The 12476-nt window shown below is 37.0% G+C and overlaps 1 protein-coding gene across 3 annotated transcripts in view; it reads right to left on the bottom strand.

Annotated features, from left to right (window-relative positions):
- The window catches only part of POU2F1 (POU class 2 homeobox 1), a 261553-nt gene that overhangs the window by 139141 nt on the left and 109936 nt on the right, over positions 1 to 12476 (bottom strand). Inside the window, exon 1 of one of the 3 annotated variants that reach the window (XM_056815492.1) lies at positions 2881 to 6221. The exons of the other annotated variants lie outside the window; for them this stretch is intronic. Within the exon in view, the coding sequence (XP_056671470.1) occupies positions 2881 to 2908 (28 nt within the window). The 5' untranslated portion in view covers positions 2909 to 6221. Of the gene's footprint in view, positions 1 to 2880; positions 6222 to 12476 lie in introns of those variants that run through there. 3 annotated transcript variants of the gene reach the window in all.

Raw genomic sequence — 12476 nt, 5'->3', positions numbered from 1 at the left:
AAATTACACAAATATTAGTATCATTCGATTTTCTATTAGTTGGGATAATTTCAACAATGAACAGGTGAACATAGCTATCTATTTGATCTGCAGTGACAACAAAATACTGTTATATACCCCTAGTGAATTTTGGATAAACTCACTAATTTAGGTATATACATTTAAAATTAATATTGTTCTAGAGGATTTTTTTTAAAGAAGGCCTATTGCAATACAGTGTGAGAATATTCTCCTACTCTATCTTCCAAAGTGTCAAAAGCAAATATTTTTTAAAAGAATGTCTTTATTCTATATATCTACTGGAAACTCGGCACACTCATTCTCAAACAAGTAGCTTTTTTCTATTGAGAAGAACTAGTTAGTAATTATCAATAGACAATGTTGTTGTTTTAGTTTTGTGAAAACAGAAAACTTTAAGTGTTTTTTATCTATCTGTCAAAACATCCAACTAGGAAATCAAATTGGGAAATACTTATTTGGTACCTAGTCCCTAATGAAGGGCTCTGACAGGTAATGAAAATTTAAATATTGCAGCAAAGCTTAGGGGTTTCAGTCAGGGCAGTTCAGTTTGAATTCCCAGCTGTGGGGCTTAGCATCTGTATGATTTAAGGAAAGTTTCTTCACTTCTCCAGACATCAGTTTCCTCATCAGTAAAATAAAGGGATGAGACTAAATGACCTGAAAGATCCTTTCAGATCTAATCCTATGATTCTAATGTATCTGTTCCCAGTTGCTGAGACATCTGTCATCCTCCTTATCACAAAACTTTTATTTCCAAGTATGAAGGGTAAGAATAGCAAAGATTTTTCAAATATAAATTCCACTTCCAATGAAAAGAATACCAGTTATTTCTGTGACATAAGCTATTACCTATACATATAAGAAATCCCATAGCATCATTCTCTTTGGAAATTTAAAGGGCAACACCTGATTAGTTGGAAGGGATGGCCTTCCATCCCTCAAGTCACTTTTTGACATTAAAACAAAATCTATTCAGAAAATGACACTAAATATTAACTGAAAGCATGAAGTGCTAGGATTGAAAGCAGCAGGTGCTTGACCCTCTGACTAAAATCTGGCTTTCCGTGTGACCTAACTAAACTTTTATGAGACAATGTAGAAAAACAAATGCAATGGGAAAGGTAAACAGTTACTGCTGTTATGTATAGAATAGATTTGAAAAAATCATTGGAAAGATGATGAACTAGCATTAAAGCTTGAAAAGAGTTCAAATGAAAAAAAGAACTCCCAAGAAGGAGTGGAATGTTCTGGGCAACCATAAACTTGGATTAGGAAGCAGTAGTATCTAGATATTAACTGTGAAATGCCATCCTAGATAACCTTAAACAATGACAATCTTTAATTTATGTTACAGGTAGCCAATAGGAATCTCCTGAAAATATCCTATTATTTTTTCAAGACTTTCACAATCACATCAGATTATTTCAAGACAATCTGGAAAGCAAGAGGCAGAGTGGGTAGTTAGGAAAGAAGTACCAGGAAATTTTGATTAATTTTTCCTAGCTTCCTAAGAATTCTGAAAAAAAAAAAATAAACCTTTTGGTTTTGACCTTTATTGTTTAGAATTACTTTAAATTATATTATTTTTAGTTTCTGAGTAAATACAATACTTTCTTTGATGGTTAAGGAATTTATAGGGTTCCTAGGACATTGTTCTAAACATAGTTTCTCAATATTTAATATTGAAGACAGAGAATCAAAGAATTGGAAATGATAGAGGAAACTGGGCTGTACCCAAGGCATACCCTAAAAGTTGCTGTTTTTAATAAATGCCTCATAGGAACTTGTTTCTTCTTAAATTCCTCTTTTTCCTCTAAGGAGGCATCTAAGTTGAGTTCCAGATGTTAGGGGTTTTACTATGCAATTTAATCCACAGTTCAGGTTTATGAAGCGCTCCTTTTCTACAAAGATTAAAATGATATTTTTCCTAACCAATCTTTCATTCTGTCAACACTCCTTTGAAGAGGACACATAATTATAATGAAGAAACAGGTATAAAAAAGTTAAGGGCTTGTCGTAGCCATTATCACAAGGATCTCAAAGGTTCCTTCCAACTTTTGATCCATAATAAATGCTTTCTGACTGGTCTGATCCTATGAACTTTAGGGCCTATGACTATGATGACAAATCACACTATCCTTAAAATAGGTTTCCAATAGTTCATGAATAGTTTTTTCTGTTATTATGAAAATGGCAGTATATCTGCAAACCAAAGTGTCTTAGATATTCACGTTAAAATATTGACCACTCAAATGTGCAAAGCCAAAACACTCAAATGTTCCAGTTTTCCACAATGCATTGTACTTTGCAGATCCTAAAAAAAAGGTTTCAGAGCCCTGAAAAAAAAATAGTTTTCAAGAACTACATATAATTATTTGGCACAAAGGGAAGTAAATAAAAATTGGCTTTAAAAAAAAGCAATCACAGTTTACATTGTAGCATCAGAGGAAATAATTATCCACTTTATTTTTTATTGTTATGTAGATCACATTTTCAAAATGTTTATGATAGTCTATGATTTGGAGTATGTTTCTAAAAACCAAGAGACTTGGTTAGGTGACACAAGTTTCCATGGCAAGTCAATTTTAGGGGGGGAGAAAATCACAAAGCAGAAATCTTATCAAAAATGCAAGATATTTGTTGAAAACATCCTCTGAACCAAAAGAGGGGGGGGGGGGGGGAATAACAGAAAGAGACCCACAGATAGGACTGAGCTTTAGCTTTGCAAAAGCTTTCCTTCCCCCTCCTTCTATTCCCCCCCTCAAAAGTGGTTGCATATGTGATTAAGCATTTATGCATGTCAACCCCCCTCTTATTTCCATATTAAGCTTATAAAAAAAGAAGTGAGTGGGTACCCACCTAGAACATAGTCACTGCAGTCCAGCATTGCTCAGAAATCCTCTACAGGTTAGAAAATCCAAAGGAAGGAAGAAAAAGCAAGGAAGTTGGGGAAAAGGATGGACGATTTTCACAAATCTACACTACAGCTTTAAAACAGAATGAGAAAGGAATGGGGGTTAGGGGTGGAAAGGGGACAGGGAGAAGCAAAATACACAACTTCAGTTACACCATAGCAATCTTCAACTGAATAAGGAAACTTCAGTTGCTCTGGGGAGTTTTAGGCTCTCCTACTAGCTAGGACTGACATTGTCAAGGCAACTGAAGCATGAAAAGTTCCCCTTTTTGTAATAAAATAGAAACAAAGATTGCAGCTGGCAGTTTCCATAATGAAGCTTAATCAGTATGCGCATGATTAGGGCCTTATGCAAATCTCCTCTCGTTAGCACAGCAGCCAGCACTTTGAAGTCCAGGAACAATTCATTTGCAGAGTACACTGAAAGCACTCTCTGCATAATTTAAATCACCACATAAATATTTATCATCTCATTTGCATATTAATTGGCAGTGCATGAAGGGAAAAATTATCTCCTGAGTGCCAGCATAATAATTAGGAGAACAAAATGAGATTTCTTCCAATGGCTTGGCTTTTCAGACCTACCTCAGCATAGTACCACAGGGAGAAGGAGGGGAAAAAGACAGAATTCTGTTAAAATGCCACTAAAATGACATGTACAAATTAGAAACAACTCTGCAGACTTAAGCACCTTTAATCTTATTCTGGCTGGCAACAATGACTTCAATAATAAAGGGGATTTGCCAAAAGCTTTCTACACCATCCAAATAATCCCAAGGAAACAATTAGGAAGGTAGATGCGGAACTATGAGCTGTCAGGATGGTACTAGCCCATCTCTATGGAATTTCCTAAATGTTAACATGAATTGTCAGGAGAGGTTCCACTTAAAAGCAGGGCAACATTAGGAACTTGAAAAAATTATCTAGGAGTTCCTGGCAATTCATTATCTCTTAATCTCTTTATACTACCAGGTTAACAGCAAGGGATTAGGTGAGTACTACCTATTATTCACTATTTTTTAAAAATCAATCCCCACTGATACATAGATTAGAAAAGTTTAATAGGTAAGACTCTAGAAAATAATCAAAAATCAGGAAATGCCAACTGCAGAGCTATCTAACATATTCTGATCATCTTAATTAAAATCTAAAATGAATTTAGATTAAAAAAAAAACTTGACTAGGTAGGCCACACCAATTTTGAGTGAATTTAAAAGCCATAACTCCATATCATAAGGGCTATGCAATGGGAATTAAGTGATCTGCCCTGGGTCACACAGGTAAGAAGTAACTGAGGTCAAATTTGAACCCAGGACCTCCTATCTCTAGGTTTGGCTCTCAATCCACTAAGTCACCTAACTGCCCCAATCATTAAATCTTTAACTGTAACTCTGAGAAAACAAAGAAACAAACAAACAAAACTAATCATCTCTTTTTGAAAACAGGTTTTGGCTATACTCAAAATATTTACCACCTGGTATCTCACTTTCTCTGTCACCAAGGAGATTATTACTGCTAAAATAAAAAGATCTTCCTGAAAACAAAATTGTCTTTCATAGTCCTACAAAGATAAGTTCATTCTTAAGAAAGGCAAAAGAATACAAAAAGGTTTCATTTATATAGCATTTTAAGGATGACAATGTTTTGAGCATAGATTACCATATCACTTCCATGGTACATAGAGTCAATTAACTGTAAGGATAAACAATCCTTGGAAATGTCCTCACAAAATAAGATCTCATTTACTGTATGTCATGGAAACCAAGAATTTCAGCTTTATATGTCTGAACATTTTATACCACACCACCCAAATGATTAATAATAAGAAATGGTCAGCTGTTTTTCTAAACTAAATGTCTATGCTCTTTCTATAAAATATAAATCTTTCACCATCTATTACTTAATATAAATTAACAAATATTTATGGAGCACCTATAGTATATTCTGATAGCAATGATAGGTAAGGAAGTAGTAAAATACAGGGTTTCTCGTCCACAAGAACTTTACAGTTCTGATGAGGAGAAAATAAGACATGAAATAGCAAAGAAGATGACAAAATTGTAAGAGTAGGTAATAAATTATAAATGTCATTTCTTTGTATTTAGAGAAGAAAGATCAAGACCTAGAGTATCCAGGGCTGTTTTTGTACTATAGCGATGACTTCAGGTAGAATTTGAGAGAGAGAGAGAGAGAGAGAAAGAGAGAGAGAGAGAGAGAGAGAGAGAGAGAGAGAGAGAGACAGACAGACAGAGAGACAGAGACAGAGACAAACAGAATATGTGTATACACATGCCCCATTTATATATATAGCAGGGTAGGTATGTGTGTGAGAGGTGGGGAAAGAGTTGTAAATAGGCATATCCAGAATATGGTAAATGATTCTGTGGAACAAAGTTTGAAGCAAGAGCGAGAAGCTGAAAGTAAAGAATGTCGGGGGAGATGGAGAGAGGGAGAAAATGACAAGCCTTATCAAGATTTTAAGAATATGATGTTTCTCCCATACAATACTGATTTTACTTTCTATCAATTTTTCAAGATTTTTTACACATGGGAGTGTAATTTTATATTTGATCTCAATATCCCCCAAAAGAAAAGTCAGGCAATCAATAAGTGCCCATGTTCTGTGTGCTAGGAAACCAAGAAGGGTAAAAGTGAAGCAAAGACAGAGAACTTGTATAACATTCTAAATCAGTGATCTGGCAACAGAACTGAAACCTCCTAATTTTTAAGTGCAGTGCATTGCCTAAATTGGGGATTTTTCCATGTCTTGAATAACATCATCCATAAGAAGTAAAAGGTTCCTTGGGAAAAGGAGATAAGACTTCTAGCATAGCTTCTTCTTTTTTAATTTTTTTTTTAAACCCTTACCTTCCATCTTGGAGTCAATACTGTGTATTGGTTCCAAGGCAGAAGAGTGGTAAGGGCTAGGCAATGGGGGTCAAGTGACTTGCCCAGGGTCACACAGCTAGGAAGTGGCTGAGGCCGGATTTGAACCTAGGACCTCCTGTCTCTAGGCCTGGTTCTCAATCTACTGAGCTACCTAGCTGCCCCCCTAGCATAGCTTCTTAAAGCACTTCAGTTATGAGGAAATAATGAAGATTGTGTGTACTGGGAATAAAAGGAAAAGAGTGTAGAACTTTAACTAGAGAACTGTTTAAAAACAGGCTGAATAAATCAACTTTTTGTGTGATTTTATTCTTCTTACATTTGCACAAAATCTCTTGTAATTAATTTTGGATGTTGTACTTCAATACTTGCAAAGGATCCCCTAGGGCAGTGATGGGGAGCATTTTAGAGATGGAATGCTAGGTCCCCCTCCCCCCAATACCATATGCTGTGCCCCTCCCCATACTGAATGCCAGGTGAACTACTTCCCTCCCCTCCCCCCCTTACTCCACCTAGGGGAGGTAGGAAGCACTCCCATTGAACTGCTAGGCAGGGGGGCAGGTGATGTAATCAGGCTTGGGGAGAGGTAGAGGTGAGGGATGCAATCACTCTGTCTCCTCTCTAGTTATGTGAGCTATGATCCCCTCAAACCTAGAGAAAAAGAGCAACCCCTCCCCAGTTTAGAGAAAAAACCCTTATTTATAGAAAAACATAACCCTCAGGTCAAATGACATCATCCTGACACATTTACCCCATCATGTTCCAGCCTTCCTAAAGGGGTTATCCTCCAAATTAGCCTTTTTAGCAAATGGTCAAGGGTTGAAATCAGGTTTTAATCTGGATATAGGGCTGATTGGGAGATTGACAAGCCACTATTATGTTTTCCAGAGCTTCTAGCCCACCTGTTCTCCCTCAGGCAGGCACCCCCCCCCCCCCCTTTGCCATCACAGGTCTAAGAGACACCATCTCCACAGAGAAAGTAGTAAATCATATTTATTTTTGTCCCTAAGAGTTGCAGATGCTGAGGAACCAAGGTCACAAATGTTATATGAAAACTTCTTAATCCATCATCTTGTTCATGCTCAATAGACCTGGTTTACAAGGATTTACCAGAGTTTACATTTACACTCTTCTGAGTCATCTCCACTCCATAATGATGCATCAGAGCAGGGCTCTAGTAAGATCTAAGAACTTTTAAGAAAATTTTCCATTATATTCAATTCAATTCAATAAAAATTTTTTTATTAAGTATTTACTAAATATAAAGACAAAAATCAAAGTCAAGGGGTTTATATTCAATTGAGGGTGGCAAGAATATGTACACAGATAAATACAAAGTAATTTGGAAAATGGGGAAAGTACTAACACCCGAGACCAAGGGAAAGGCCTCACATAACATAAAAGGTAGCCTCTAAACCAAATTTGGAAAGGAATTAAGGATTCTAAGAACTAAAGAAGGGGAAATAAAGCAATCCAGGCATGAAGGACTCCCTGTTCAATATCATGCATGAGGAAGTGAAAGTTAATTTTGGGTGAAAAGCAGAGGAATTAATGTGAAATCAATCTGGAAAGGAAATTTGGAGTCAGACTATAATGGGAAATGAGAATCTGTATTTCCCCCTAGAGCTGATAAGGAGACACAGGAGCTTCCAGAGCCAGGGATATGGAATGGTCACACCTGTTTTAGAAGCAGAATGAAAGCAAATTAAAGAGGAAAGAGACGAGGCAAAATTAAGAAATTCCTCCAATAACCCATGTCTCCCAAAGTTTCCCTTCTTCCCCACAAAGCAGCCTTGCTTCCATGCTCCAGCAGCCTTCTCAAGCAGGAAGTTCTTTCAGGCTATGCAGACCCCCCCACCCCCATCCCCACCCCCTGCTCCTCTTTTCATTAACCATTTATATGTAACTCTGTCATTAGAGTACAGGCTCCCAACTCTGTCATTAGAGTACAGGCTCCCAGAGGGCAGGGATTGTCTTTCTTTTTTATTTCTCTTAGTTTCCTGAGCACTTAGCACAGTTCCAGAGACTTTTGAAGTTATTAATAAATGCTTGATAACTTGAACTCAAGTAGTGATTGAATGAGTATAAATGTAAGTGATATTTTGGAGACAGAATAGATTAGAACTTCCAACAAAGTGAGGGAGAATGAAAAATCAGAGGATATGAACTTGGATGTCTGGAAGTATGGTAGAGTCCTCAAAAGGAATAGGGAAAGAAGGAAAAGAGAAGTATTTAAGGAGGGAGATAATGAATTCAGTTTTGGACATGCTGATTTTGGGATGCAAATAATAGTTAGTTACAGATAGATCCACATGGTAACTAGTAACTGAATTTGGAAGAGTTAGTTTGTTACCTAACCCAACAAGTTTCCAAACAAAACAGGAAACAACACAGATCAAACTTTATGCTATTAAAAAAAAGTCCAACCCAACTATAGCAAATTCTTTCAAACACTACTAAAAACAATAGTATTAATACAAGATATGATCCTATGCTATAAAGCAGATGTAAATAACAAATAAGTACTGGGAGCTCCCCACTTACAAATAGCCCATATACTCACATCTGTCTCTACCCTATATTCTCTCTACTTCCCTATTTCTGAATAGATGCTCCTCCCCTTCATCCCTGATAAAAATGAAAGCTTACAAAAAAATGTGAATTCTACAAAGAAAATGGGATTGGATTTAGAAACTTTAGAGATGATTCAATCTGTAACATTCCTTTTACAGACAGTTAAAATAAGGCAGGTAGTGACAAAAACGAGATGTTAAAAAGCTAGAATTCAAACCCAGGACTCCTTTTCCATACTACTGGTGGATTCTATCACTTATGCTGCCTTAATTTTTTATTTCGTCACTCTGCAAAAGGTTCACCCAATTAAAGACTTATTTAGTTTAAAGAGCATCCTCTTCCAAAAACACAAAAACTCCTGCCGGACCTAATAGAAAGCATAATGTATTTGTAATCAGAAGACCAGAGTCTGAAATATGGCTCTGCCACTTATCAATGTAACACCTAACAAATGATTGAAGGTCTATGGGCTTCCGCTTTCTCATTAAGTTGGAGAATATGTTTCTTAAACCCTTTCTAAATCTAAACCCTTGTCATCATGGAATCTAGGAACCCCAAACTTGTAGCCTAGTAAGATCTGATGAACACCAAGTTTTAGGAATAGCTTGTAAATTGGAGACCCCAAAGCTTGTCCTTGTTCCCTTTTCCCATGAGAATCTACCCTGAGGGAATCCCAAGCTAACAGTTTCAGATTGAGTGGCAGATCCTCAAGTGAATGACAATCCTAGTTGGGTGGGACTAAGCATATGCTAAGGACCCTCTTTATCTTGGGTAGTCTCCCCTATGGTATCAGACCCTTTACCAAGAAGACCCCAGACCTGGGCAGGAACCATCCTTTAGTATCCATTGGAAGCAGCTCCTTCTTTTATGCCCTGGCCTCTAGGTATGATTCCTTTCCCAAGCTTGACTGTATTCAGTCAGTGTAGTTTGAACACTCCCATTTTCTTTGTAGCTATAGTAATGTCAATCATCTCTCCCTGCCCCTGGTTTTCACCCAAATGGTATATATATTCCCCAAATTCTTTTGTTCCTTGGAGTCTTCATCTAGCATGGTGGCACAACCAGGGATAACATCCCCAGAGTCTAGGCTTTATACCCTGGAAAAGTTGTGGCACCAGGCTCTGACTAAAGAATTAAATACTGGATGTATCCCTATCCTGATTAAAGACTTGGTTTTTCTGACTATTTAATAGTTCTGTGTTACTTCCATTACTTCCAAGTTAATACCCTCAGATTCATTAATTAATATTAGATCTCAATATTGTTAGTTTCATGGTTGGACAGAATATTTAATTGGTCGCCAAGGATTTAATTTCTAAATCCCAAAAATAAATTACTAAAGTCAAATGGAATTTATGGTAGTTTCTTTTACAATAGAGGGAAGAGAGAAAGAGAAGAAAAGGGGAGAGAGAGTGCTTCAGCTTCCTCTGACCCATGTAGGAATTTCTAGGCCCAAAGGCCAAGGAAAGGAAGTCAGCCTTTTACACTCACCACCTGTCAGTTCAATCAGTAGATTTTTTTATCAGCCTCAACTCCAGCAGGCACCTCTCCAAATGTGTCTCTTTCAAAACTCCAAGTGTCTCTCTTCAGACTCCAAGTGACTCTCTTCACTACAAGTGTGTCTCTTCACTACGAGTGTGTCTGTGTGTGTCTCTGTTTCCGCTTTTAAAGACCTTTTTCTCTTGTGCCACTTCCCTTAAGTTTTTATGTCTACCAATCACAGCCGATGCTCCACTCTAGGACTTCCCACTCTTTCACATGTGGGTCACAGACCTCCCTCTCAATGTATGAAATGGGTGTTCACACCTTTTTGTGGTTAAAATCCAAAATGAGTAGATCTTCATACTCAACTCTAAGTACCATGCTTACACATTTTGGGGGATTAAAATCTAAAAATAGACAGGGGATTACAATTTAATCTTCACAATCAGGGGAGAGACAAATTCAATCTTGACAATATCTATTTTTTTCTTAAAATACAAGTTTTAAAAATCTCTAATTAAAAAACAGAAGTCACCTTTTATAAAAATTTGCCCAATCTGGCCTTATACTCAGTAAAAAAGGAAGCTCTTATTCTTCTTTCCAGCAGAATATGGGGGACTAAATTCTGGAGGTAGAAATATTTTTTTCTTCTTTCCTGACTGCATTTGTAGAATCAGTACTATTCAGACATACTTTATACAGAATTGATATGGTTGGTTTACTGATCATAAATGCAGAGAGCTAGAAGAGAACTTTGAGGCAATTAGTTTCAATTCATTCAGTTTATAGATGAGAACACTAAGGCCCAGAGAGGCAAAATTTGCCTAAGGTCACACATATCTATCTCACTGCACAAGTCTAGTGTGCTCTATCTGTTATGCCCAGCAGGAGAACCCTGGGAACATAACAAGCTTTATGACCTTATTTCCATGAGACCTTCTTTAGAAACTTAAACATCTTTAAATGAATTTTTGTAAAGTGGTCACTATCTATAGAAATTCTGTCCAAGTTATAATCAAGAAGGCAAGTGTGAACTTTGGATTTAGCTCTCCCCTGATTGTAACAATGAAGATACTTAGCTCTTCCTTTATTGTAAAGATTAAATTGTAATCCCCTGATTGTAACAATGAAGGTACTTAGCTCTTCCATTATTGGGAAGATTCAGTTGTAATCCACAATTTATTTTTAGATTTTAATCCCCAAAAGGTGGTAACTCAGTATTTGAAGTATACCTACCAAATTTAACTACAAAAAAGTGTTAACTAACTACAAAAGGTGAACTAACCAAAAAAGGTATTAAGTAACCAAAAAAGGTTTAATCTAACCAAAGGTGTGAACTAAAGAGTGGGTAGTCCTGGAGAGGAGCTTCTGCTGTGATTGGTAGACTTGAAATTTAGGAGAAGTGACACAAGAGAAAAGGATCTTTAAAAAGAGGACCAGAGGCCAGAAGAAGATATATTTAATTGGATTTGAGTTAGAACGAAGAATTCTTGGAGGAGAGACTGGAAGATGGACACTCAGACTTCTCTATGGAACTAGATCTGTCTCTCTCTCTCTTTTTCTCTCTCTCTCACATTCCTTAATATCTTCCCTCTACTGTAAATAAAACTTACCATAAATTACATTTTACTTTAGTAATTCATTTTCCCTGGCAACCACCTAATTAATATATTTCAGTCCAAAGATAAAAAATCTAACAATAGCAAACATTTAATAGCATTTACTATGTGCCAGTCAACAAGCATATTAAGTGCTTACTATGTGCCAGACACAGTGCTAAGCATTAGGAATACAAGTACAGCCAAAAAGAAATGGTTCCTGCCCTCAAGGATCATACATTTTAATGGAGGAAGACAATGTCTAGAAGGAAGCTGAAAATGGAGGAATTGTGATAGAGAAATTCAGAATGCAGCCCTATGATAGATGGAAGAAATGGCTGGCCTGGGCGGCCTCCTTAAATGCAAAGTCCAGGAGGAGTTATCTGTGGAAAACTAATATTGAAGTGGGACTTTTTTTGAGAAATGGTTCCCCTTTTGGCCCTGAAAGAATGGTTTGATTTTAAACCACAAAGAGTCTCTTCCTCAGGTTATGAACCTCAGTTGGGTCCTCTTTTCTTTTATCTAGATTTTTTATAGGCAAGATGGAGTCTTGCTCTTGATTTATCTATAAACAAGAACTTAATTACATAATGATATCAGTGTGCCAGGCAGCTGTCATTCTGGATGGCAGGGACTGACAGAAGAAGAGGTCCTTTCAGTGCCCTGAAGGCCTGCCTTTTCTTGTGGTTGATGCTGAGTTCATGTGAATGTTCTACAGCTAGAGATGTCCTGGAGAGGGACTGAATGATGATGTCATAAGGAATATACACTGGCTTTTATGACAGGAAGTCAGTCCTTTTTTATTTGCCCAGACTAGTCTCTTAGTTGTTCACTTTTCTGCCCCTATCGTCTGGCTTTGCCGTTTCTCTCTCCTACTCTAGACTAGTTGCTTAGTTGCACAGGCTCACATCTTGTTTTTGGGCTCCACTCAAGTTTTAGGGGCCTGTTCAGACTGTGAAGGGAGTCTGCCAACTAGTTAGAACTCTTTACAATTATTAATA

Source organism: Monodelphis domestica, chromosome 2 (genome assembly GCF_027887165.1).
Source record: "Monodelphis domestica isolate mMonDom1 chromosome 2, mMonDom1.pri, whole genome shotgun sequence".
NCBI lineage: Eukaryota > Metazoa > Chordata > Mammalia > Didelphimorphia > Didelphidae > Monodelphis > Monodelphis domestica.
This window is presented reverse-complemented; position numbering and strand designations above follow the sequence as displayed.